The sequence below is a fragment of the Hippoglossus stenolepis genome, chromosome 6 (genome assembly GCF_022539355.2).
Source record: "Hippoglossus stenolepis isolate QCI-W04-F060 chromosome 6, HSTE1.2, whole genome shotgun sequence".
Taxonomy (NCBI): Eukaryota; Metazoa; Chordata; class Actinopteri; order Pleuronectiformes; family Pleuronectidae; genus Hippoglossus; species Hippoglossus stenolepis.
This window is the reverse complement of record NC_061488.1, coordinates 20,985,666-21,013,101: the sequence shown is the minus strand read 5'-3', so window position 1 is coordinate 21,013,101 and position 27,436 is coordinate 20,985,666. Positions and strand designations below refer to the sequence as shown.

Below are 27,436 nucleotides of genomic sequence, written 5' to 3'. Positions count from 1 at the left end.
GTGTGGTGTGTGTGTGTGTGTGTGTGTGTGTGCGTGTGTGTGTGTGTGTCAGCTGGGGAGCAGGAGTGGATGAGGGACGTCTCTGAACAGTAAACTATGTGGTGGTTTAGGGGTTTAATTTCAGGATAGATTTGAAAAACGAACGCAGCTTTCCACAGCTTCTCAGTCACGAGGGGCTACTCCAACTTTGATTAGAGGGTCTTAACATTTTCCAATATATATAAATGTCGTGACGTAAAGACACATCTCTAACGGCTGACTGTACGTGAGCATTGGCCCTGAAAGGACAGTTTGAAACACTGGGAGCCGTAATGAGCCACGTTCAACCTATAAATGTATAAATTTGGAATTAAATGTGATATTAAAACCAGCATTAATGTATTTAATGAAAGAGCGGTCATATTTTGGGGTTTTCAGCTCAAAAGAACGCAGAATCACTTCAATTTTCCCTAGTTGTCTAACTGAAACACTTGGACATACTAACCTGATGGTAGCAGGTCCCTTGCCCAGGTCGTAGCGGAACTCCAGGATCCCGTTGTTGAGGGACAGAGAGATGAAGTCTCCTTTTCCGTCGGACTTTTGGCCGTTGTAGAAGATCACACCGTTGGAGTCGTTGGCCATGAGAACCACTGTCATGCTGACCTTTTGACTACAGCCACAGAAAGAGACAAGTCAGTACACACATGTAAGAGTCAAACATATACCTGAACCTAAGCAGAGTTTGCTTGGTGCACCGGTGCTCTTTCTACATCATGCAGAGACATAATATATATATATATATATATATATATTCTACATGCTAAGGCCAAGATAACTTGTTATTTATGTAACCCTCATTGTTAATTCAGCTCAGGCTTAAAGAAGAAGCTCTGCCCTGGGCACAGAACAAGCTCGATGAAAACCAACACGATATCCAGCGTTCAGTAACACGAACTGCACAAGACTTGGCTGTGTGGATTTCACACAGGGACATGGGACTTACCGCAGATCGTGCCCGTAGAGATGGAGCCCCTTTAGCTCCAGGTACGAGTCTCCGTTGAATAGCGGCATGTAAGCCCCTCTCCTCTCAGCCACTGAAAAAACAAAGAGACTACATTCATCCTCAGGTCGCGCCTTCGGTGCTGACAGAATCAAAATTGAGGGATAGTCGGTGCATCTTGGAGGGACCTGTCAGCATTATGGAAAGAGATGGATTTATGTTTTCATAGCCTTTAGGATTAAGACTTTTTCCGTGACAGATATTCAAAGAAAAAAAAAAAATCAAAAACCTTACGCCAGACTGATTACACAGCCCGCCACGGTATGACAAAGAACCTTTGGAGACATTTGGAGAGTTAACACCACAGTCGGGAACCATTAAATAATGTAGCCATTGTATTCTGGCAGGCCTTTATACAAATTCATGTCTTTGTAACGGGGTCTATGTCTGGCTGTCCCGTCTCTGGCTGTCTGGAGTGATTAGAACAGGCTCTGTGCCATCCCTCTAACAAGTGGCCTGACATTAAAAACCATCCAAGTGTCACCCCGGGGTATGTGTTCATGGTGTTGGTTGAAAAAACGACCATTATTCAGAGGCGTCTGCGAGCTGCTAACACACATATGGACACAAACAAACACACGCACCTATGTAGCCGGCAAGGAAGCTTTTATTTGTAATTGGCTGGGATTAGCAGAGCCGAGTCGAGGATGGAAGAGGCAGACGGAGATGAGAAAGCTAATTAGCTTTTTTGCAGAAGACTGCTAATGATGATGGCGCGCAACATGGAGGAGAAGAATGGCACTAATCTATTAGAGTAACGGAGCTGCTGAGAAAATAGTTCCTTATAGGGGAGAGTGAAGGGTGGGGGGTGTCTCTCTTTCACCCGGTGCTGAAAATAAAAGCTCTGTGATCAATATGTCACCAGAGGTCCACGCATCGGAAAGAGTGAGTGACCAAGAAAACCCACATGACGTATGAGGGAGTCGATACTGGGAAACAGTTGAACGCTGTTGCATCTATCACTGAGGATGATGGTGAGACTTTATCCAGAGCGACTCGCTGCTGAGGGACGACACTCGGCTGCTGTACAGCAGGGGAGCGAGTGGGGTACTGAGAGCTAAATCCGTCCAAAAAGACAAAGTGCAGGAGATCGGGAAGGAGAAGCAGCAAGGACTGCACTGAGAGGCGTGTTGGGGTGTTAGAGGTGGTAGGAGAGGACCGACCTCACAAGAGATGAGTTCTCAAGAGGTTCTTGAATGTGGAGAGAGATGCTCTAGGTCTGACAGTGTTTGTTGGCTCACTCCACAGGTAGTTCTGTTTATATTTAAGAACTGTTACCAGTATTTGCTATAAAACCCATTAAACAATATCAAATGAAAAACACCCACTCATATATATCGGGTACTTCTGGCGCTTCCAGCTTATATTTATATATATAACCTTTGATCTATATTAAATATTGATTTAATATGCATCTACTCGAGAGATATATTTCTGTAGATCTCTGGTTAATTTAATGACACACTGCTTATTTTTTAATTATTATTATTGAAATACATGGTGACATGTATGTGTCCTCACTATTCCAGGTCATTTTGTTATAGCCCTTGTGATAAACATTTGTGAAGATTTTTTATAACGAACGTTGTAAGATAAAGAAAGACAAAAATAAAGCAGCCGAAATGAACAATTTTGGAGCTGCACACACACACACACACACACACACACACACACACACACACACACACACACACACACACACACACACACACACACACACACACACACACAAAACATTGTTAAGATTTGAACTCTCCCCTGTAGTTCGTTTTTTGAGGGTGGGATTAGTCTAAGTGATCCAGCTTTCATCACTAAAGTGTAATGATTTACACTATCACAGGCAGAGAGCACTGAGGAAAGTAGGCCATTCAATACTATTGGAACACCATTGAGAAAAGTCCTTGACGGTGATCTTATAACGGTGCCAGCCCTGAAGAACCCTGTTGGAATTGAAATGGAAACCACAGCTCAGCTGCACATGTACACACGCAGATACACACACTTTATATTATGACTAATACACCTGCAGGCTTCAGATGAGAGGGCTCTAGGCTACATGTCTTTTTAACTGTTCTCAGTGCAGCCCTCAGAGGGTATGTCCGCCTGGCTGCCACCTTATCTCTGAGCTCCTGTCTGGGGCCGACACTCTGGCTGAGTGACGCTCCCATTAATCATCACAGGCAGGGAGGACTGATGCGATTAGTCATCTCATTGATTCCTGTGAAAAAATAGCCTTTTGGAATGGGAGATGCTCTCGCTCACATAGCATTGATTTTGGTTCACCTCGATTTACTTTAATCACCTACTAACTGGGACTTGAGGCTCAGAGGGAGGTTGTTCCCATCTGGTTCTTCTAAATTCCCAGAGCTGCGTATTCTCTTTCATTCCCAGTTGATCGTAGTCAACTTCTGCAAAGACTCGTGACAACATCTACAGATGCAGGGAGGGACGACCCACAGGTAGAGTTCAGAGTGTGACACTGCCAGAAGTGGTAATGGTGAACATTAAAAGCTGCTCTGGTCTGTTCCCCAGCCGAGGCCTGACTCTGCCATGTTTGTAGCTCAGCAGGAACAAACCTGTTTGAACACCACACCTGTGGGCGGCCGGGCAGGGAGAGAGGAAGTGGAGGAAGGCTGCAGCCTCGCTGTCACTTAGCTAACAAGCCCTGCTGAGTCAATGTGGCGGATGGCCCGATGGGGCCAATCATCCACTTTACTTCTACATGCAGCCCACCAACTCACCAATCCCCTCTGACCCTGAAGCCCCCCCACCTTTCTGTGTTTGATCTTTCTCCTCAATTCAGGATTGATGGAAATGTCACAGAGCGGAAAGAAAACAGGAGGAAGAGAGGCTAAGAGGTGGGTGGTGCTGCACCTTGATAAGCACCAGAGGGAACAATCGAGGCATGAGAGACAAGAGTTAAACCAGGTTATTCACTCTTTAGTCAAATTACCTTTTTCACAGTGCCTTCCTTCACGCCCCATGGGACACTCGCATTTGTAGCCTCCTTCTGGCAGCGCCTGGCACTGGGAGGATGGATGGCACCTGTTGGGCTCACATGGGTCGTGGACATCAGCACAGGTTGGACCTAAACACACACACACACATTATGAGAAAACGATAAATGATAATTATGACAACCACTGACATTTACAACCACTTTCTCGTGTGTGTGTGGGGATTTCCTCTGTTATAGAGGTCATTTCCTAATAGGATTTGAAAATATTACACGTCCAGATTAAACAGTGGCGAGCATCCCTGCCATGTGGCTGTGTTCCGGGGCCAACGCCGGCTGTGGGAACGGCTCGCGCTCGTCTGGGGGGTGATGGTTTAGCCCTCTGCCTCAGCCCATCTAAATTCACCCGTCATTACTTTAGCAGTCGGAGCCTGTTGCGAGGAGAGCACTTTAATGAACCCCATCCCCGCTGAGCTCACAGGGCTCCCCCGCTTTTTTCTCCTTACTCACACCATTTGGAATCTGTCTTTTATCCCCTGCTCTTACTTCCTCCCTACCACAGCTCTTTTTTTTTTCATATCGCTTCCTCCTTTCCCATCTTTTTATCTTTTAATACTCTCTCACCTCCCCCATTCATCTGGCTGTCCTGACATGTCCTCCATCTAAGTACACCTCTCTTTCCCCATTTATTCTCTCGTTCTCTGATCAATCCTTCTCTTTGAGACCAGACCATCTTGGCCACTTTCTAAATTGACATGATGACAAAATTAACTTGACTACCATTCACTTTACGTCATGTTGCAGACACAAGTTTGATTACAGCAATGCCTCTTCTTCAGAGCAGAGGTTTATCTTTCATCCTTCTCAGGTCTCTCAGTAACAAATCATAAAACTATATGAAAGGTATTAATATTGTAACATGATGTTATATTGATCCACACTTTAACTTTAAGGAAAATCGCTCTTTTAGGGAAAATAGTTTCCCATAACCGCCGAGATGTACGAGTATAAAATACTTTACTATTAAAGCAAAAAAGTTAACTCTGACAATTTATTTGGTTCTGGAATGAAACTTTTTGAAGTAGCTGCGGAACAACCGGGCAGGGGTACGCTTGACTGGGCCCTGAGTGTGTCGGGTCTTCACTATTTTCTCTCAGAGTTGCTTGTTAGTCGGCATCTGCTGGAGGGAATAAGAGAGGAGGGAGGGAGGGACGTGCAAGTAGAGACAGGCCAAAGGCCAATCGCTGAGGATTGGGTGGAAGTTTCCATGTTTTCTGTGCTGATTCAACATTTAATCATTTCGGCATTGGACACTCTGATATGATGGAGTCGGTGTTTACAAAACGTCCACCGGCGCTCCTGCTGGGTGCAGAGTTACACTGTCAAATTAGGCTGTCAAGCTTACTTAGGATTTGTGAGTAAATCACGACCAGTGTGAATCCATGAAGAGAAGGCAAAGCAGAGATATAAACATCATTTTAACGACGAGGTGTTAGAAAAGTCTGAAAAGTACTTCTGAATGAGAATTATTTTCTAAGTTTCCTGCGCACACACACATGAATTAACTTCTCAAAACACCATGACTGAGAAGAAATCCCAGCGCAACATTAGAGAAACTGCTGATCTGCACCTTTTGTCGGCGTCTTACCCCAGAATCCTCTGCTGCACTTGCAGTGGAACATCTCGGCCTCCTTCACCTGGCACGCTGCGCTGTTCTTACAGGGATTCGGCTGACAGGGGTTGTTGCCACATTCACCCACGCCGCTGCCGTACAGACTGTTGCCCCCGCTCTCTTGCAAGTTGAGCACTCGGTTGTTGACGTCCAGCAGTCGGATGCAGCCAACCAGACCTGTGGCCACCGCTGTCCTCTCCTTCACACTGAGGATGACACGGGAACCAGTAAGAATGTGATGACTTTTAATGTGTTTCTTTCAACGCACGTACAGATAGGATAACCACACTAATCACACTCACAACACAGAACTTATGGTTCAGATGATGCTATGTGCTCAATATCCCAAGTGTTGTTAATAGGGTATAGGGCCAATTAAAGAAATGTCAAGAATAAAGTCACAACATTAAGAGAATAAAGTCTGAACATTTGGTGACTTATGTCCTAATTTTAGGCTGTTTGTCACTGTAGAGCAGTGATATCATAAGATCACCCAATTTCACAAATAATGAAATACTTAATCTTTTTTCACATCAGCTCCACATTATCACAAGTATCAGGATTTTGAAATAAATAAATTGTGTAAGAAAGTGTCTGAAGAAAGAACTACTCAGACTTGGAGGAAATTGCCTCTTATGTGGAGGAGGAAACGTTTGGTAGTGGGCGACTGTCAGGCCATCGTTAATTACGTGTGTGCTATTCAAAGAGGTTTCATTGTTTCTCAAGAGACAATGAGATTGGATCCAGAAAGAGAGGAGCTTATTTCTTATTATTATTTCCTATATATGATTTTTTCTCAAATTATCATGGCTTTATTGTCTTAATATTACAATTTTATTCTCAACATCTCCGAATATATTTTTTCTTCAATATGGCCGTAATACTCTGTGTATTCTTGCTGAGCATGAAGCAATTTTATTCCTTGGTATATTACAGTAGAGGATGAGGCTGAAGTTGATGGATTTCAACACCTAAGACAAAGATGTTGTGTGTACCTAATTGTAAAATACTACAGATCTAACGCTGTATTATCCTATGAGATATACTCAGTAACTACAATAATACTTTGAACACATGCATTGTTAAAGATTCGAGCCTTAAGGTAGTTCCAGTCTAGTCCACCTGTTTTAAAGGAGCCTTCATAAAAAATAAATTATGATAGTAAATATATGTGTGTGTGTGTGTGTGTGTGTGTGTGTGTGTGTGTGTGTGTGTGTGTGTGTGTGTGTGTGTGTGTGTGTGTGTGTGTGTGTGCAACTGGAGGTCAATATCAGCTCACAGCTATTTCTTTTGTCCAGAGGCCTACTACAAGGTTAATCTGGACAAGGGAGTGGGAGATTGGAAAAAAGTTTGCTGTGTTCAATATAATGTATAAAATATAGAGATTTCCGTAAATAGAAACCACAGTTGATGGATTTTTGTGTGTGTGATTCATTTCCTGCCATAATTGTTATCATAACGATGTGGAACTGCAGATGGAAGGTCTTACTCCTGCTTCATCTCCTCAGTCACTCCTCCGATGAAGAGGTTGGTGTCCAGGTTCAGGCCGTCTGTGCCGCGGGGACTCTCGCCCTCGATGTGCGGCTCGTTGTCCACGCTGAGCATGGCGTTTCGCCGATTGCGAGTCACCACCAGCTGATGCCAGCGGCCCTGACTGATTTGCACTTTGCTGACCACCGTCCCTGTGCCCGAACCCGTGTTGAACCTGAGGAGAAGGCGAACAAAAACTTGTTAGGCGCTCATTCCGTCAACTTTATACCTGTGTACTTTCAAACTTCATATCAGATTACAGCGCTCGAGGAGTTTGTTTTTCACACAATGTGTTGGCTCTTTATCAAGGCGCCTAATGACTAGAAGAAATCTGCTCATGTTGCTCAACAAAACAGAGGGATGAAATAAAGAAGGTAAGAGACATCCCATTTGGGATTGCAAACTATGTGACAGGAATGAGCCAGTTATTCATTTAAGAAATGTCTTTCACGCCCTCTTTCTTATTGAACAAGACAAAGGCCATACCTTCACAGGGAGAGCTGTTGTGTATGTGCACCCACACATACAGAAGTATGAGCTCAACCTGAGAGCAATTATTTGCCACGAATAATTAGCTCCTCTCCCCACGTCTCAGATTTGCAGAGCTGTTTTGCAGTAATCTCACAGCTGTGTTTCTGCAATAGAGGCAGAGCTCCATTGGAAAGCACAAGTGACTAATGATCTCCTTTAGTTTGCTATTGATTTTACTCTGAATAGAGAAGTCCAACGTGGCCAGGTTGGGAGGAATTTAAAGGACTTCGAGGGTCAGGCTGAGACAAAAGACTTAAAATGATTAAGAAAGCGGACGGCGTTTGAAATAATAGGTCCATAACTGACGTGGTGGGGAATTTCTAATTAGTTCATTCGCATTTCTTCTGAAGGAGCAATTATGCTGTTTTTCCGGGAAAATATTTTTTATTCATACAGTTCCAGGACAGAGACGAGAAGTGTCTGAGGGTGTCTGACAGGAAAATTGTCTAATTTAAACAGCAACTGATGAAACTTTCTGTCGCTTTTAGCTTTGAGTCCAAAACTGATACTGTGCTGGAGGAGGGAAAAAAATGTATTCTCCTTCAACTCCTTCCACACATCTTCACTGGGCATGACACCAATTTAACACGTCTGCATCAATTTACCAGTCGTGAGGAGTGACACTCAGCGTGGTTTCAAATCTAAAACATTTCACAGAAACTCTGAGTCACTGTAGCCATGGTGATTAAAAGAAGTGTCTGTTAACCAGGCAGCGAGGGTCATTGTTCAGTCTCATTACGGAACGTGTCCAGTGTTTCTGGAGTTTGACTCACACGCATCACGATATCCTGGTCTCTGCAGCATTGATTTTGTCCTTCCGAGTATCAATAATAATCACAGAATGACCAATAATGACAGAAACTTGCAATCACTTGGGAGATGTAGATAAAGTACTGTTTTAATGTAAATGTAATTTGATATCATGATAATAATTAAGGGCATCTCACAGTAAGAGGATTTTGAATCCCATTTATTTCATGTTCACCCTGTGTCTGCGGGGGGTTTCCCTGAGTACCTCAGCTTCCTGCCACAGTCTAAAGTCATGCAGGTTAATTTAGAATTGACCGTAGGTGTGAATATGATCGCGAAAATATTTTTGTCTCTTTATGTCACTCGCACACTGGCACAGCTGTCAGGGGCAATTTGGGGTTCCACACACGGAATTGGGGAGACTGGGATCGAACCACCAACCCCCTGGTTAGTGGACGTTTCACTGTGACTCCTGAGCCACATTTCTCAGAAGTCACAAGATAAATCGTCATATAAGTAAACTAGAATGGTACTCAGTAGATTTTTTTCAAGATCCATGGATTATTCTCAGTGAAATCAGGGAAAATGTTGAAAAAGAACCAATGTCACAATGTTAAAGAGAGTGAAAACAAAAATCAGGATGTGCCCCCAATGCAAATCTGCACCAGAATGTAATGGGTTCTGCCTTTGGTTAATGGAAAGGTAGGTTTTGGGTAATCCTGCTAACAAACGAACAACCAGTCGAAATCACAACATCCTTAGCAGAGGTAACAGGGATATAATTCAGCATATTCAAATTCAGAAATCTCTAAATATCCCTCTAACAAGACAATTCTTATAAGCATAGATTTACAAAATGTATTTCTGTACATTCTATATCTGTATGTAAAACCACAGACAGCCAAATGCGTTGGTGAGTCATATCTGGACCAGCTTCTATACGTCATCGCTTCCATCTGTAAATGCACATATCCCACTTGTACGTCCAGCCCTACCTCTAAATATAGAGCATTTGATGAAAAGAACAAAACTCAGATGTCCTGCACATATTTCCGTGCATATGTTCCCACCATCTGTAATCATGATACGTTTGAACATATCTCTGAAAGAACCGTATCACAGCTCTAACCTGCAGATCTGTGTCTGTATTTATTTTCTGGCAGTGTTGCTTTCAACATGTTTACTTGCTGTAATTATTTGCCTCATTATCTCTGGTGCTTGTGTTTGTTTCTTATCTCCTCGTCCTCTCTGCTGCTGCTGCTAATGCAATGACCCTCTTTCCTCACGGCGATCATTAAGAGTTTCATCAAATTTAATCAGCCGACACTCACCTGAGCTCCACCCGGCCGTTGACCAGAGCCAGAGAGATGAAGTCCTTCTTGCCCTCCTGGCCGTTGTAGAGCAGGATGCCGGTTGTCTCGGACGCTCTGAACTCCATGGCGATGCGGACCGTGTGGTAGGCGCTCATGGTCTGGAAGGCCAAGTAGGACTGGCCTCCAAATGACGGGATGAAGTACTTGATCACTGTGGAGGAATGGAGACAACAGGCCAATGCTCTCATTACAAGGTGATTTGTTTTATTGTGGCATAATACTAATGTGCTTGATTAAGGATGAGAGCTGCTCGTCGTGATAATCTCTCAGTTTAGTTCAAGATTGATGTTTTTCTCCAACACACGATGAATTTATCACATGAAGAAAAGCTGAGAAAGAGGAGGGGCGGAGCTTTTCACACTTTCTTCCTCACACGCACACACACACACACGCACAGAAACCTTTGTTTTGTCATTACTTGACAATGATGATTTTCTCGCCCAGCTCCCTTTCTTTCTGTCCATCTGTCTTTCTGTCCGTCTCTCTGAGGAGAATGGAAGCTGATGAGCTCCCTCTATTCAAATGATTTGATTGATCTTGGGGAGGCTTGTGTGTGTGTGTGTGGGAGACTTAAATTTAGCCACTCTAACTCAAAGACACACACCGATTGTCACCAGCTAATCCCCATCAAAGCAATAAGTGTCAATTATCTTAAGATGCAGCGGCTTGAATTTGCTCTCGTCCCCAAACATCCAAAAGTAGGGTAAGAAGGATGGAACAAAAGAGTTGTGCTTCTCAGGAAGAACTTCTACTGCAGAGAAGAGTTCTCTCTCACTACCTGGAAAAGCTGCCGTTAAATTAACAATCTGTCGATGTGAAAGCCCATCTGGCTTTTAAAGGGAATGGTTTAAATCTATATGGTTTATTGCACCCAAAACACACCGTGATTCATTTACAGACCAAGTAAAACCAGTTTGAGCAATGCACCTGCTGCGGCAATCCCTTTTTTTGCTGTTATGGATTTGGCGATGCTTGCGAGCTAGTTCAGGCAGTAAACTGGAGCGGTACCAGTCTCATCATGTGACATGCCTGACGTTGGCAGACTGTTTAAGCTGCAATGATTTCCCATCTCTCCCTTTGCTTGTCAATGCCTCTGCTGCCCTGCGTCAGTATCGCTGCCTGATGATTCAGCCCCTCCACCACCCCAGCATCCACCTGTAGGCTCATCACTCCCCTCTGTATCTATGTGATCACATCTGGGGAAGTTGCTTATATCATTAAAATGGAGCCCTCAACTTTGTGTGCTCGGGTTGAAAAAATTTGAAAAAGAATAAAACATGAGCTTTTCCCTGAGCTCAGACCTCTGTTGCCATGTTGAGCTTCAGGTGTCACAATAAATCCACATCTGTGAACATCTGTCATTTACAATCAGTGAACTGAGAGTCATTACTCAAACTTCTATTCAAGTTTCCCCACTTTGTTTTAAAACTTCCTCCTTCTTCCTTTCCTTCCCCCCCCCCCACTCCCATGTACTCTCACCAACCCTCCAACATGCCGGAGACTCATCTGCCAATAACCACTCATCGGTTGAAGTACTTAAACCCTTGATCCTCACTCCAGTGTTCACCAGATCGTACCGAACTTTTGAGTTTTTTCTCGTCAGCGGGCTTGCTCCGCTCTAATGGAATCACTGTTTGCTTCACAATCTGCCTGCCCTGCTCAGCCTGTGAGGACTCCTGCCTCCAGCTCCACACCTCTGTATATCCCCCCAGCAAGATTAAGTTTTACGATCAGAACCTAAAAATCGTGTCCGTCTCGTGTCCTGCATTTTTAGTCCAGTCCTTCAAAAGCCCTTCACAAAAACTGCCCAAAACCCTCCTCAAACCTTTGCTGCAAAATCAATGTAAAGTCAAAGTCGGCCACTGGTGGGTTCTTTGAAACAGTAAATTCTGACAGTATTATATTCAAACTCTGTTCCAGCTCCTTTTATTAGACGAGTTTGAAATAAAGTCAAACGTGATATAAGAGTTATCACAAATATTGGAGAAGAAATAAAGCTCACCCTTCTCGCACACCGAGCCCCCTCGCCCGGCGGGACACTTGCAGCTGAAGTCGTTGCCGTCGTCCTCGCAGGTGCCCCCGTGGAGGCAGGGGTGGGAGTCGCACGGCTTGTGGGCCTTGTGATGAAGCTTGCCCCGGAAGTGGGCGATGGTGGTAGCTGGAGGCTGAGAGGTCGTGGTGATGGCTGCTGTTGTGAGGAGTGGCGTGGTAACCGGTGCTGAAGTTGTGGTCGTGCGTCTGCGGGTGGTGCCCGGTGGCCGGCGGGTGATGTAGGGGGAGGTTGGCGGAGGCCTGGTGGTGGTGGTGGTAGTGGTGGTAGTGGTGGTAGTGGTGGCGGTGGTGGGAGCAGCTGTGGTGACGGATGCCGTGGTGGTGGTAGTGGTGGAGAGGCCTGCGGGTGATGCCGGAGAGAACAATCAAAATTAGAATAGGAGAAAACATGTATTTAAGCATGTTGAGCCTGAGGTGCTGAGATTTCTTTTTCAAAACCCTTAAACCCTTCGATAAATCACCTCATGAATAACTTAAACCCCCTTTTCATTTTGTAAATCCCTACACACTACTGTATTACCATAATTGGTGAAGCGAATATTCTCGTCCTCCGGCTTCTTCACGGCGATGCCGGTCTCTTTGGAGGCCTTCAGCTGTTTCAGCAGGGATCCTTCGATGTCCTCCACTGTGTATCTTGTATCTACAAGGAAGCAGAGGTAGAACCACTCAGGACAAGTCTCCTGAGGAACACTCCCAAGCAAATAGAGGGCCCGAGCTTCCTTAGTGATACACTGGATACTATCTGAGAGCCTTGTGTAGGACAGGTAGAGGGTCTGTGGGGACCGCTTGTCCTCCACCTATTGGCTTTGTTCTAGATGAATTACCCTCATAACGTTCACTGCAGATGCTCGCTTTACTGGCCATGGAGGAGTGTTGCTGTACAGCGTTCCGATGCCCTGTACGAAGTGTATGAGGGATGCTAAATGACGCTCATAAAAGAAAAGAAAAAAAGACAAGGCGGGGAGGTGGTGTGGTTTGTGTTGTGCAAAAGAAGCCTTGTAAATGTACGGTTGCTCCACATCAACCGGAGCTCAAATTTTATACATAAAAGATTCTAATTTAATGAATACCAGCACATTGAAGTGTGGCAATTAAAAAATACAGGCCTGTAATTACACCATTGTTAAAATAAACAAACCTTTAACGGATTAAAAAAACATGAGCAACTCACATCTAGTTGTTAAATTGTAAACTATCATAATATAACACAATATTTTCTGTACAGTGGATGTTATGCACAATCCAACATTTTTTACCATCGTTTTGGATGAACTTATCACTGGCTCTGATCAATATCAAACACCAATCTCAACATCTACAAAATCCAAATCGTTGCGAGCAAGCGATGAAGTTGGCACTGAGATAAAAACTGGGAGAAACATTCAGTGACTCACAATATCATGAGCCAAATAAAATAAATAATGAGAAAACACTCATAGACGGCATATACGTCTGCCAAGGCTTCACAATACTCTTGAATGTGTGGTTATAATAATCATAGTGAGGTGTAGATGTTTTTAATCTGCAGCAGTGCACGCGGCAACAAAAAACAGATGATCAGTTTGCGCGATACTTAAGACCTGGTAATGTTTTGCATATGGAGGAACTGTGGGAGGTGAGGCATAAACACTGAGTCACGGTCATTTCAATCAAAGTTTTTACAGCTGCAGTACCACTTACTGTTCAGTTAAGTTCCCTGGATACTCGGAGGGGATATGTGCAAGTACAGTTTGGTTTGCTACCTTCAGGAATAATGGGAATTCATGTCAAACAGGCCACTGATACTCGGATTTTAGTAATACGTTTTCAGAGAATGTGATGGCTGGATATTAGAAAGATCATTTTAAACTGTTAGGGGGAGGATTATGTGACAAGTGTGTGGAATTTGTTTAGATATAAAATTATGGAGCTCTACACAAACTCATCTGTGCATGAGAAGAGGCTAAAGGTGAAGAGTGAAAAGTAAATAAAGGTTAGTGCTTAAATAATGGTAACACAATGGCTTATTCTGCACCAAAAATCTATGTAGGTCTTCCTTGACAAATGGTCTAACTGTAATCCCAGTTTCATATAAATCATGTAAGTCATTTCTGAGATAGCCTGCTTGCTAAAAGACAAAGGGCGACGAATCATAACTGATTCCAAACACGTACAGTTCATTTTTCTGTTTGCAGTTCTGTTTTTGGGGGGAAAATCTGCTCTCACCTGGTCTGAAGTGAGCCTCCACAAAGGCCAGGATGGAGTTGCTGGGTGCCAGGTTACGGACGCGAACGCTCATGAAATCTTTGTGCACCTCCGACTTCCTGAACAAGTCATTGAGCTGGAGGGGGACAGAGAGAGAGAGAGAGAGAGAGAGAGAACAGACAGAGAGGAGAGATGATAAATGGGGCTGGTAATGAGCCCTGTGCTTTCATAGCAGCGGGTACAACACCAGAAGACTCTACTGTGGCTCAAAGGAAGAAAAAGAGACCCTCCGAAATTGGAGTGCAGAGAAGAAATCTTTTGGGTGTGGGTGCACAAAATGACATTTAGCAGCAGCCGTGGCATTAATTACAGGAACAAGTTTTTCGGGAGGAGCTACGATAAATGTCATGCTACCCTGACATGTGTTCGTGATTGGTTTTGCTTCTGATGCCCCTGCTGAGTGCGTGTTGTAACAGCCGGCGGAGCTCCGCGAGGACTCATACATTTCTTTAAGCCAACAGTGACATTACAGCAGTCGCACTGAAGTTGCCTTGAGCCAGAAATAAAAATGGACCAATTTTCATGCTCGAACTTAAAACATACACACGCTCAGCGACGGCGGTGGATTAATCTCAATCACACGACGGGCAACAAAAAGGAAAATCCTTCGCTTCGTCCTCGCCGCCGCCGCAGCTGGTTAAAATCACAGGAGCCACAGGGCCTGGTAACCCACTTTACTGGAGCATCCTCTTCATGGCTGCCTCCATTGTTCCCACTGAGGGTTCTTCCACACCGCTCATCTGCATTTCTAAAGCCAGTCATTGTCCGCAAAATGATTCTTTTTTAACAAAATCAGCAGGAACTTGTGGTAGAGATGACATATTATTTTGTTCATGCTTTTTACAAAAAAACGTATTATTGAGGTTTTAGACACAAGTGAACGGTTACATTTATAATCCTCTGACTGTGGCTTAGAGATGCAAATGGTTGGGGACAAATTCCCGCACTGACTTACCCCCTGCTCTTTCTTTCCCTCTTTAACTTTGCTGTCGCTCCCAGGTTCCAATTTATTAACTCATAGTTAGAGGTTGCTCAGCTGCGAACGAAATGTGCTGCGGCTCAATTCTTTGTGTGTTTGGACTGTATATCTGAGTATGTACTTTGTGTGTGTGTGTAAACTGTATGTGCGCCGCTTATAATGTCAGTACAGCACTGGTTTTAACTGTCTGTGGACATTGCACTGATGTCATCGTTGGTTTTACTTGTGTTTTGCCTTAGAATTGCCCTCTGGGGACAAATAAAGTTGTTTTAAATTTGAATATGAATTTGCTCAGTGTGTGTGTTGGGAGATGGGGAAGGAGTGGTTGCTGTCAAGTGGCGCACCAGGCTTCAGAGACACACAGGCTGAGAGCGCTAACGAGGCAACACACACAACACGCGCACACACACAGACACACACAAACTGCTGTGAGGTAGCAGATTAGGTCCCAGTGGGGGCTAGTGACACCGATACAGCAGCTGTTGGTGTGTACTGTGTACGCACACACACACACACACACACACACACACACACAAACATACAAACACAAACCCCCATTTCATCTGAGGAGTGAGGCCCTGGCTTGACATCAGAGACATGTTTTCAAAGGTCTGACCTCAACAGAGAAAAGGGAGAAATGCGAGCAGGGTAAACCGCACCACAGTGATTACCGTACAGAGACTCTGCGAGGACTGGCCTAGCTAACAGCGTCTGGATCGTGACCATCCACACTTGACTCATATCCAGAAATAGGACTTGAGTTGAGCGTTCAGATATCTGAATCCTAATTAAACTCACACAAGATGCTGCTTTTCGATACTGAGGCGTTTGGCAAGGAATCAACAAATTAGTCTTCGCACTAGTCTGCAGAGAGCACTTTTTAAAATATTATAATTCTCTTTTTAAGCTTGACGAGTTGCTGGAAGCCTTATGTGATTGATATATATATATATATATATATGCTAACTCATACTAAAGTTTGCATGCAGTGCATTGAATAAATAATAAAAAAAATCTTAATTAAATAGCAGTATATGTGAGGAATATATATTTTCCTGTTTATGAAAAATAACTTTTGGATATTAGAGTCCAAAACACCCACTAACATCTGTAATGAGAATGGATTCAATCAGCATTCACTCCCAGGTCAAATGACTCTGCAGAAGCCAGAGGTTTTTATTGGTTTTGTTCAACAGTAATGGAAGACAGAACCTGGGCGAACGCTCTATTTTCTTCTTCTTCTTCTCTTTTATTCTGGCAGTCTAGACACTGACACAGCGTTATGATTCGCATTGAAATTCCGGGCATAATCGCCCTGAACCTTTGTGACCGTTTTACATCTTGGGAGAAACAGAAACCTTTTTTTTCTGAGCTTCTCAGCTTCTGGCACATGATGTGGCAAACTGCGTATACCTGCTAATTTTTGTGCAGAAGAGGTTTGATAAAAAATATTTGAACTCTGATCCACTTTATATGTCAAACACTGGTATTTAATCACTGTATAAAAAGGGATCAAGTGTAAAGGGATCATCTGATGAAACTGATTTCCAACATTTATTAAAAATCGATGATGACGTTTCTCCCTGGCTGCAGCCACCGAGTGCGTTTTTGACTTTTTATCATTGAGGAAAGAAACCACTCCAGCCCAGTTTGCAGTGAAGCTCGCCTGAAGGGGCTGGGAGAATTCGATTAGTCCGGCTCTCTTTGAAGACTTTTGTGTCTCATGATTCTCTGAAATGTTGACTCAGAAGCTTTTCTACTCTTGATGAGAGCATGCTTAGGAAAGCACAAAATGTGCAGCCAGACCATGTCAGTGTTAATTGAGTTCTTTTGGACACTTGAGGCCATTAGAACAAACTGAAAACACAACATATGGCATTTTATCAAATTACAAAGGTGCTGTGGTGAACATGTCAGCGAGTTATTTCTTGGTTACACAGCTTTTATGGTCACCTGAATCAAATCTGAGTATAACTCGATTGTTTACTCCTCTTTCAGCTGTGTTTCGATCTCCACCAAAGCACCAACGTACAGTGTCTGTCAGTTTGTCAAGTTTCTTTAAAGCTGAAAACAGGGGTCTTTATGGAAATGGTGAGTGATGTTTGTAGAGCTGAGAACCAAAGGAAAGAGCTTAAAGACGTGTAATGTCCGCTGCGCACCGGAGGATTATCAACCCGATTTGGGGTCCGATTCAGCCCCTCGGACAATAGCAGGGGAGTTGAGGCTGATCCGAACAAATCATCTTGCCAAATGATCATGTAGCGTGAGGGGTTTACAGACTTAGTCTGACCAACTGAATCAGACCCTTCCAGATGTTTGATATCTATGAGGGCTGGTTTAGTTTGAGTTCGATTGGGTGAGGGAGCGAGTGTAAAGAAACCCACATATAACTATATTCCAACAATTTACCTTATTCAGAATAGACATTATTTCGATTATGGTGTTTACATGAGTTGCTTATAGGATATTCCATTCACATGTTACAGAGCCTAGCCGGCTTATGACTCAGGCCCCGTTTTCTTTCTAATTTTGCAAAAGCTACAACTCCTTTCTATTTTTCCATCTTGTTTACACCTAGGGCATGTGTCGACAAGAAATTGGTAACTGTCAAAACAGTGATTGCTGTATAAAAACTCCAATTGGGGCGTTATAAGGCGATTAAGATGTATACATGTTCACATAATGTGACAAAGTGTCAGAATACTCCATATCTTGATTTGTACATTGCTTATTCCTGAGTATGACCTTATTCTGGTGAAGATAATAAAACAATGCTGTTAACATGGCTCTGTCACAAGAAAAACCTTTCATGTTACACAATCATCTGATTACATTGCCGACTGGTGAAGCTTTAAAACGTTGTCATCATGGGACCAAGTCTGAAATCTTCAGAGGAAAAACTACAATATAATGTAACATTAGCAAAGGCAGAGAAGAGTCATTAAGTCTTTGAACTGATTAATTCGTTTTTTGCACATAACTTGTTTTACATTATATTAACTAACACTAGCCACCATTAGCTCCTGGCTGTTGTATAATATCAGACCACTTAAAGCTGTGGAAGCAAAACCCCTGAGAATAGAAAAGTGAACAAAGGTATTTTTTAAGATACATGTTCAAACTTTAAAAGAAAAGGAAATGTGGACAGAATATTGTTTAACGGCTGATTTAGCCGGGAAATCATTCAGAATCATTGGCTGGCTGAACTGTATTCCGGGCACTTACAGCGCTCTCTATGCTGCGGGCTGTCTCTCCGAACAACTCCGACTTGGGGTCCTCCATCTCCGGGGTGTAGAAAATCTCTTGGCCCTCCACCTGGTCCAAGTGCAGGAAACCACTGAACCTCATGGTGGCTGGAAGGAGAGGAGAGGAGGGAAAGAAGATGTGATACTGAGACAGACGAGTTCAAACCTTCTACTATCACTACTCAGATCCCACTGCCTTCACACGGTGCCCAGTTTTGGGGTGGTGCCAATTTTGGGTTAGTGATGGATTGGGTGTTTGTGTGTGTGTGACAAAGGGAGGCGGAGTGAGTGTGTTGCTGATTGAGTGGGGGTTTGAAAGGGAGTGCGACCGTTATAGGTGAACATAGCGGAGGTTGAGGTGGTGGAAGTGATGGACTGTGAGGTATGGGAGAAGGAAGGAAGGAACATAGAAGGAAGGAAAGTTGGGGAAAATGGGCCAGTTTTACCAGACGGAGACGTGTCCCAAAAGCTGGTCGGGGCATGGAGGGCTGGGTAAAAAGACAACAAGTTAGACAGACACACAAATACATGAAGAAAAAATCAACACACACACACACACACACACTAAAGAGGAAAAACAGCCCACAGCCATTCGCAAAAGTGCCTTCTTCAGCAAAGAGAATGCCTCCCAGTACGACCTTGGGGGTTGTGTTGTCCACCATCTATCAACTCTTTATACGGTTTCTTCGTACTGCCGCCAGAGGAGAGGACTTGAAATAAAGCTGAGAGTGGAGGGGATTGGTGTGCGTGCGAATCTGTGTGTGTGTGTGTGTGTGTGCGTGTGAGGTGAGGAACAGAGGAGCATGCGAGGCACTGATGCCGGGCTTCCACGCTGCTCGTAATCAGTGGAACAAATTGCCCAAATCAATCACGGCTGCCCCTGCCTGAGCAACACCAGGGAGAATGGGAAGAGCACTTGTATGATTATCGTGAAAGATAGCCGTAATTGTCTCCTTAATGCCACCAGACCGGTGACTGACACAGCCTGGTTAAAATTGCATGAAACGGACAGCAGTCACCACACACACACGCCCGCCGCCGCACGCCCGCCGCGCACGCACGCCACAGCCACCACGCCCGCTGTTCCCTCCGTCCCCACTTGTCTTTACTTTCACGGGCTGCACACATCGATTCAGATGTGATGGCAGCCATAAAATAGAGGCAAACGGCCGGGGTTTGGCCGATAAGACTAAGGGGGGAAGAAAAGAAAGAGAGGTGGCGGCGAGAGAGATCTGACTTTTAATCTGCAAAGAAGACAAACATCAGAGAGAGTGATTTTCTGGCCCAGTGCCGTGACGGACATAAAGAGAGTCAGAGAGAGAGTGATAAAAGAGGGACAGAGCCATTTGACTATCAGATTCTACTGAAGTGGAAATTATAATGGATTTGTTAGACTTCCCTTAGTGTGCCATTAACTCTCGCATGAGCATTTGCTAGCCATTATCTATGATGTCATATTGCCCTGTTTGAATGTTACATATGGAAGGCCTACGTTAAAGGCATTAAGCTCAAGAAGCAGAGTTCTCAGAGGAAGAACAGGTGAAAACACGGCCAACCACACGGAGTCTGGTTCTGCTGGAAGTTTCTTCCTGTTAAAAGAGTGTTTTTTCTCTCCACAGTCGCCAAAGAACATGCTTGTTGTGGGAAATGTTGGGTTCTCTATAATATTGTAAGGTCTTGACCCTAACATGTGAAGTGCCTTGAGTTAATGTTGTGATTTGACACCATACAAATAAAGTTGAATTGAGCTGAATTAACCATGGTCTGACATCTGGTGTGAGGGTTTATTTTACTAAATAGAAAAAAGGTTTCATCGTAGATCTTCTCGAGTGTGTGAACATGTGGCCTCAACTCAACCCTGAGCCATTTCACCATTTAATGTCTCAATAAAATGAGAAAACTGGAACAGTAAACAATTAGTCCTTTTCATTTTGAGACAACCGGCCGCATACCGATAAATTGTACGCTACAGTGAGATGGTGGCCGATGGATATTCTAGTATGAAGGACGTGTCATTTCACTTCTAATGAGAGGGGGATTGGCTAAGCCCTTCTCAGGAGAAAAAAGATCCGGCGTATTGATCTGCCTATAGCGCTGCCTGCTTTTATTGGCAACACTTGAGCTGAATGAAGTATTGATCGCTGGTGTGCCGTCATTGTTGGCTGAGATAAATATTTACAGGCTTTAGGGGATTTGTTACAACTGTTGTCTTACAGCTAAAATCTGTGTATTTTGTTGTTTGGATTTGGGGCCAAATGCCAACAAATCCAACCTTAATTGACATGGTGCACCTCACCTCTGTTTCCTATAAATTCTGAAAGAACTAAACAGCAGAGGGTTGTGGAAGGCCAGAGTTTGCCTCATATCTTCAGATCACGCTGTGATGTGTGGCAGTGAAATATGCTGGTTTATAGGAGGTGATGGGACGTTCATGCCAGAAAAGAAATTGCGCAGCTCTTTCAAGTCATGACCTAGGGCTCCTATGGGAGTCAGAGAGAATCTCTCCTTTCACTATCAGTCAGACTAACATAGCTGGGACAAACAGAGAGCAGATTTCAACAGAGGAATGGCGGGAAAGAGAGATAGAGAGGCAGCGGGGGGAAAGAATCCCTTTATCTTTATGAACCGTGTCTGGCAGAAGGCACTGATTGGTACACCAGCGCTTGTCGGCCACTGGTAGTCTCTCAACTCTCTTCCCTCTCAACTCCAGAGAGAAATGAACTGATGCAAGACTGGATTTAGACCGACTGGGTGGAGGGGAGAGAAAAGGACTAAGACAAAGCTCAAGAGGGAGATAGCAAACGGTGGCACTGGCTGATAAAGAGAATGGCTCGGTGCAAAAAGAGGTGGGAGATTAGAAGAAAAGAAGAGAAGGTGAAGTAAGATAGAAAAAAGCAGGAGTAAAAACATGAATATGTGTGTATATGTGTGTGTATTTACACATCAAAGCACAGGGCCCCCAATATATGACGTTAAGTCAAGTATCAAACTAGGACTGGGGAACCTACAGCCTCAGGGTCTGCGATGCATTCACAGTGAGGAAAAATCTCAATCTCGAGCATCATTACAGCTCGAAACATGCAGCTTGACTGGATAAGTTGCTGGTACAAATGTTTTGGGAAATAGCAAATGCTCTTTGGCTGAGTTTGGATGCCCAACAAGCAGAATTCACAAGAGTACATTTTTACAGAGACAGTGTTCAAGTTTTGTGGCTTGCGAGCTCATAGCTAGCAGCTGCTAGAGACAGGCAACATGAAATTGTTCCAAAGTGTTTTTTTTGTCTTGAAGAACCATTGCAGAGTAGATTGGCTCAACATAATAAATATATTTCTAATTAATATTGGTGAACATCGCAAGAAGTTTCCACTTTGTCTCTCAAGCCTGTGATGAATTTGTGATTGGGATCTCTGCCGAGGTTAATACGACGGAGGTATTCCTGTCTCTGAGGACCATGCGTGTCATTCAAGGTTTGTTAGAGCAAGTTGTTTTGGCTAAAACCAGCTGTGAGTAGCATTATCACTACCATCTGACATCAGACTCCAAAGGGAAGCAGCTCCAGCCATCACATTATTGAGATATAGGTGTTACCTAAATTTGGTTTATGGCTGACAAAGGATGGAAAATTCAAAGGGCCTCTTTAAGAAAAGGTTCCTTGACCCTGTATAAAACCAAACTTAATTCAAAAGTCCTGAGTATTACTAGAGGAATGAAAGTGTGCTTTGAGGGTGGCAGAGTATGACTAATATCAGAGTCACACTGTGAGGTGTTGTCAAATATATAAACTCAAATTACTTATGTCAGACTTAACGGTTCAATGTGTATTTTTTTTTTTCTTCCACTCACCAATATGATCATTTACATACGAGGGAGGTGATTAATGAAAGCACTGCTGCAGAAAAAAATAAAACACCTGTTCATCTGGTTGTTGGAGGCAGATGGCACAATATCACTAATGCCAAAATAAACATTCCATAAAAACATGATGATTCTTGATATATCAAGAAATTCAGTTTATAAATTGAGTTTAATAAATGAAGAGTAGAGAAGAGTAATGTAGATGAGAAATAGACAAACAATCTGTGCTGTGCCACTCTATTATAAGTAGTTCTTTACTTGTATGTGATACGTAACCCTGACACAACAAAAGGCCCAAGTTTATCTGAGTGTTTTGTTTTTTATCACCGCCAAAGGAGGATATGTTTTTGTCGGTGTTTGTTTGTCTGTCTCAGTTATTTTGAACAATTCCGCATTAACTACAACGAATTACCGAATTACAACGGAATTCGGTGAGAGGATGCAGGACGGGCCAGGGAAGAACCCGTTCAATTTTGGTGCCGATCTGGATCAGGAGGCCGATAAAGGCATTTCTTTTAAACATTGTGAATAGGGCTTTTTTCCCCCCTTTATTTCTCAAAGAATAATTCATGGATCTTAATAAAGAAATCTGACCTTTGTAGGGAACTGATATTTATCAGTGTGTGAAATTTGGTAGAATTTTTTATTTTTATTAAATATAAATATATAGTAAATACATGTATATATTTCTCCACAAGCCCAGAGGAATTGAAAGCAAAAGAAAAAAGTAAGCAGATAACAAAATAATAAAAACATAATTTGTTCTGTTTTTGTACAGATTAAACAGAGACACAATTAACAAGTGTTAGTTGGTGGGCTTTAGAGGTGCAGTTATATTTTTATTTGGGAGAGAGGCAAGCTTGGTCCCTCTGTAACATCTAACCTTCAAAATTTAAAAAGATTTCTACCGTGGTGAACTGTTCCTTCAATGATTGCTGTTGTTTCTTGAAAGTTGACAAATTATTTGTTGTTTGAATTTGCTAAAATCCCAAAGGGTTCAGACATTAATGCTCGCTAATCGCTTGAGCTGTAGTAGATACTGTTTTGCTGTATCTTTGAAGATGGATGGTGAAACCTAGGAACATATTTCTCTTTCTCAAAAACACCATTGACTCAGTGGAGATTTACGCTCCTCTGACTCGCTGCATTCAGTCAGAGAAGCTAGTAGAGCGGCAGCTAGTGTGGAAGTGATGTCAGGATTTCAGCTCTTTTATCATATCTTATCACAGAGTACCAACAGAGAGGAGACGGAGGAGGGACAGCTGGGTAAGAAGGGGATTTCTGAAGGGTCTGGAGGGGTATTGACTTACAGGGGCAGTTGGCGCCCTCTGGAGTGTTGGATGGCGTCCTGCCGTCAGGACAGCAGCCGAACTCCGTGTTGTCGCAGGACGACCTCTCTTCAGGTGCGGGTACAGTCGTGCTCGCCAGCGTGGAACCTGGGGGTGATAAACAAGGGGCTCATAAAATTAATAAACGCAACATTTGAAAACAGCTTATCTCAGAAAACAAGGGGAGAACTGGAGGTTGGTGGTTAACTGTGCACGTTGAGTCTGCACGTGCTGTATCCATTCAGTGACCACTGTGGAGGTGCTGAGGACAGGAAGTGTTTCTTAGCTTCAGATCTACAACTTCCTTTTGTTTCTTCTGGTCTGAACGTCTTGCAGATGGTTTTGTGTTCTCAGTCTGCTGAGCACTGATCTGATAAAGGCATTGTCAGGAGTGATTGTATGGCATTTTCATGGGAACTGATTTTACACCTGGAACTCATTTTGTCCGGCAGAGAGCACATAATGACCACCGCTGCCAGTCATGTGGCTCAGGGAGCACGTTAAATGGGTAGGGGGTGGGGGTGTGTAGTAACCGTTCCCTGCTGATTGGTTGGCTGACAGTTACCTTCAAGGTTCACCAAGAGGGGAAAAAAAACATAAAGTAGTTTGTGTTACAGTCACTGTATATCTGGCTATCTTGGGACATAAAAGTGGCTGGTCGTTCTCTCTGAAGAATGAGTGGGGAACAGGAGCGAACCAAACCTGAGTCCTCTCTAATGGCGGTGCTGGCGGAGGCGTTGTCTTGGTCGAAGCGGCGCAGTTTATAGCCACACTGAGATTAGAAATAATTGCAGAGGCAAACAGCTAGCGGCTAAACAAGTCGTAAAGACGTCAGAGGCAAGGGGACGTCTCGCTCAAGGACTCGCGGTCAAAGGATGCGAGAGGAGGGAGGATGGGTGGGGGTGGTTTATAGGGCATCTGTTGGCATGTGGTCCGCAGATTTACAAATGCTGGGCTGAAGGGGAGAGTGCCGGCGGTGAGAGAGAGGGCAGCGCACAGCAGCCGTGGGGATGCTGCACGACTCCATCGGGAGCCGTGAGGGGCTGTCAAATAAACACGCACACAGACACACACACGCACACAGCAACACAGACAGCTGAAGATGCAGGAGGAGAGCAGATTTCAACAGAGCATGGATACAAAACGTAAAACCACCCACCTCTGACCTGCTCACATTTATATAGTCAGACAGTGATATGTGCACTCGGAATCGGTCAAACTGAGAGACGAATGGAAAGGGAGATAAGGGTAAAACACACACACACACCCACACAGAACAAAGATAAGACTTTGATACACACAATGTATAAAATACACAAACAGACTGCAAAACTAAATTTGTATGTTCACTATGTTGAAATCTATACTGTCTAATCTCCTAATCTGCTTTTATAAAGGTATAAATATAAAAAGATATATATATATATATAGAAACATGTACCAAAGCATGCATCGGGGTTACACATTAATTCAGTAACACACACACACACACACACACACACACACACACACACACACACACACACACACACACACACACACACACACACACACACACACACACACACACACACACACACACACACACACACACACAGAGCCACAAGACACTGGGTCTCCTTGGCAGACGAGCGACATGCTCCTCGCGTCACTGAGCACTCTGGTCAGCCTCTGACAAGAGAATAAATCTCTGACTCTGGGAGAAGGAGCGAGAAGGGGAGGAAGAGGAAGAGTTGAGGAAGAGCGCATTGGGGCCATGCTGTTCCATCAATCCTATCCTGTTATGGCGAGCTGTCAGCCAAGGTGGATGGATGGACGAAAAACAACAACAGGAGAAAAAAAAGTTGTGATTGAAAAGTCTCAGTCATCCCTTGTTGTCCGAGCACAGGCCCACAAACCGCAGCTGGCTGTTACAGTCAGGAGGGCATGTCGAGATAGATTTGAGACTAGTCATGTGACAAGGTACACAGCCTCTACACACACACACACACACACACACACACTCTCTCAGTCGCATCAGCCTGTCAAGTCGGACTCCAGAGATCCCCAGATGTGGGCCAACAGTTTCATCTGGCCTGCACAGAGTGTATTTTACAGAGCCTGGGTTTGTTTTGCTAGCTGCTGAGAGCAAACGTTGGTGGAATGGAAGAAAAGAGCATGGGTGATGTTTCAACACTAAACCATGCGAATACATTCCTTTCTCTCTGAAATTGAGATATACATCTTTTGCAAGATGAAATGACACCAACAGCATCTGTTTACTTAGATTTACCAGCCTGGCTTTGACATTTCTCTCTCCCAGCTGTTACAGCCAGGAGGGAGAATGTGGAGAATACATAAATACATAAGCCTGTGCTGATTTCTGTGTAACTCTCAATCAACAGATGATGGCATGAATGTGTTATGATGTCAGCTAAGAGATGTGTGAGTTTGTCTAACCCACTCTAAACAAAAGCCCCCCCCTACAAACACCCAAAGCATTGTGGATAATGAAGTGAAAGAGCAGTGATTTACCAACAGTCTCTTCGGCCCCACTGGCCTCTGTTGGAGCGCCGCTACCTGGTTCCAGTTCTGGCTCGTCCTCTTCTTCGGTCTGGTCGTCCCCGCTTGGCTCCCCGCTGCCCGAGCCCTCGAAAGAGGACACTGCAGCGGAGGGAGGGGGGCTGCTGCGGGATGAGGTGGTGGGGGCGGCGGTTGATCGAGGTGGCTGGATGTGGATGTCTGGGTGGTGGTGGTGGTTAGCTCGCGCGCGGTTGTGGGTGAGAGTGGAAAAGGGGGTGGTGGTCTCTGTCTCGGCCGTCCTCGGAGGTGGGAGGGCCCACACCATGTTGGTGGGGAAGGGGGCTGCGGTGGTGATGGAGACAGCGGCATTGGAGCTGGGGGTGGTGGTGAAGGGGTTGGGGGTTGGTCGCTCTGCCGGCTCGGAGATGGTTTCTGGTGGAGGGAAGGGCAGGAAGCAAGGAATGGATGAATGACGGAGCAAAGATGGAAATGTTTGATTTTAGCCAATAAACCACATCAAAGCCACTTGATGATCATTACATCCTAGTGCTGACCACATCTTTACCTCTACGTTGACAGAATGAATATGGCCTTTTTCGATCCTCTAACCCTTCTCCCTGATGCACAACGTCATTATGAAATTACATTAGAAAAGAAAACACACATATGCTCTAATTAAAAACCCTGTAACGGATGAGATGTCTGGAACCTTTACTTGAAAAACCCTGAGGAATGATAGCTCATTGATATACAGAGTGGTTATGGGACATACCAACAGATGACATCATGCAACCAGAGTTATATGCAATGAAGTGTGCTCCAGCTTGAGATGAGCTATGTTGCCCAAACAGGGCTGAGCTACTCCAGTTGGTGTCAATGCAAAGTGTGTGGTGCGATTGTGTGTGAACACATATGGAATGCATTTGTTTGTATGTCCATGTTTGTGTGCTGCATACATGCTGTGCCAATGCCCATGAATTATATATCCATATTCAAATGCTGCCCTCCAGTAGCAAAGCTTTAATCACCAACAGCCAGTGCCTCCGGTGATGAATGATTGATAGAAATGGGGCAAAAAAAGCCGGCTTTAACTCCGGCTTCAAAGAAGACAGGCTGCTGCTCGCAGAGAGCATGAGCATCCGTCAACGCCACCACAAACACTCCGCTGTCAACAGATGCACACAGACACGCACACACACTTCAGAAAAAGAAAAAAAGAATCCCTCCAAATGAGGGAGAGGCTCTCTGCAGAGACCATCATTACCAATGCAAAAAGCTCTGGTGCAAAAGGACAAACTGTCTGCGATAAAAGAACGATAAATAGGACAAAAACTCCTGAGGGGGAGAAGTGAGTTGGCAGGGAGATACTACGCAAGTAAG

General features: G+C 44.1%; 1 protein-coding gene across 13 annotated transcripts in view; it reads right to left on the bottom strand.

Moving 5' to 3' along the window:
* Nucleotides 1-27,436, bottom strand: part of agrn (agrin) — a 246,455-nt gene that overhangs the window by 18,601 nt on the left and 200,418 nt on the right. For 6 of the 13 annotated variants that reach the window (XM_047340241.1, XM_047340243.1, XM_047340242.1 and 3 more), the window contains 13 exons: nucleotides 26,069-26,488; nucleotides 23,537-23,662; nucleotides 18,818-18,859; nucleotides 18,352-18,479; nucleotides 14,109-14,223; nucleotides 12,424-12,543; nucleotides 11,854-12,243; nucleotides 9,810-10,002; nucleotides 7,157-7,372; nucleotides 5,644-5,873; nucleotides 3,993-4,127; nucleotides 983-1,073; nucleotides 485-649 (listed from right to left, as the gene is read on the bottom strand). In XM_047340241.1, coding sequence (XP_047196197.1) covers nucleotides 485-649; nucleotides 983-1,073; nucleotides 3,993-4,127; nucleotides 5,644-5,873; nucleotides 7,157-7,372; nucleotides 9,810-10,002; nucleotides 11,854-12,243; nucleotides 12,424-12,543; nucleotides 14,109-14,223; nucleotides 18,352-18,479; nucleotides 18,818-18,859; nucleotides 23,537-23,662; nucleotides 26,069-26,488 — 2,371 coding nt within the window. The remainder of the gene's footprint in view (nucleotides 1-484; nucleotides 650-982; nucleotides 1,074-3,992; nucleotides 4,128-5,643; nucleotides 5,874-7,156; nucleotides 7,373-9,809; nucleotides 10,003-11,853; nucleotides 12,244-12,423; nucleotides 12,544-14,108; nucleotides 14,224-18,351; nucleotides 18,480-18,817; nucleotides 18,860-23,536; nucleotides 23,663-26,068; nucleotides 26,489-27,436) is intronic. The other 7 variants (XM_047340245.1, XM_047340246.1, XM_047340252.1 and 4 more) reach the window with 2 other exon arrangements.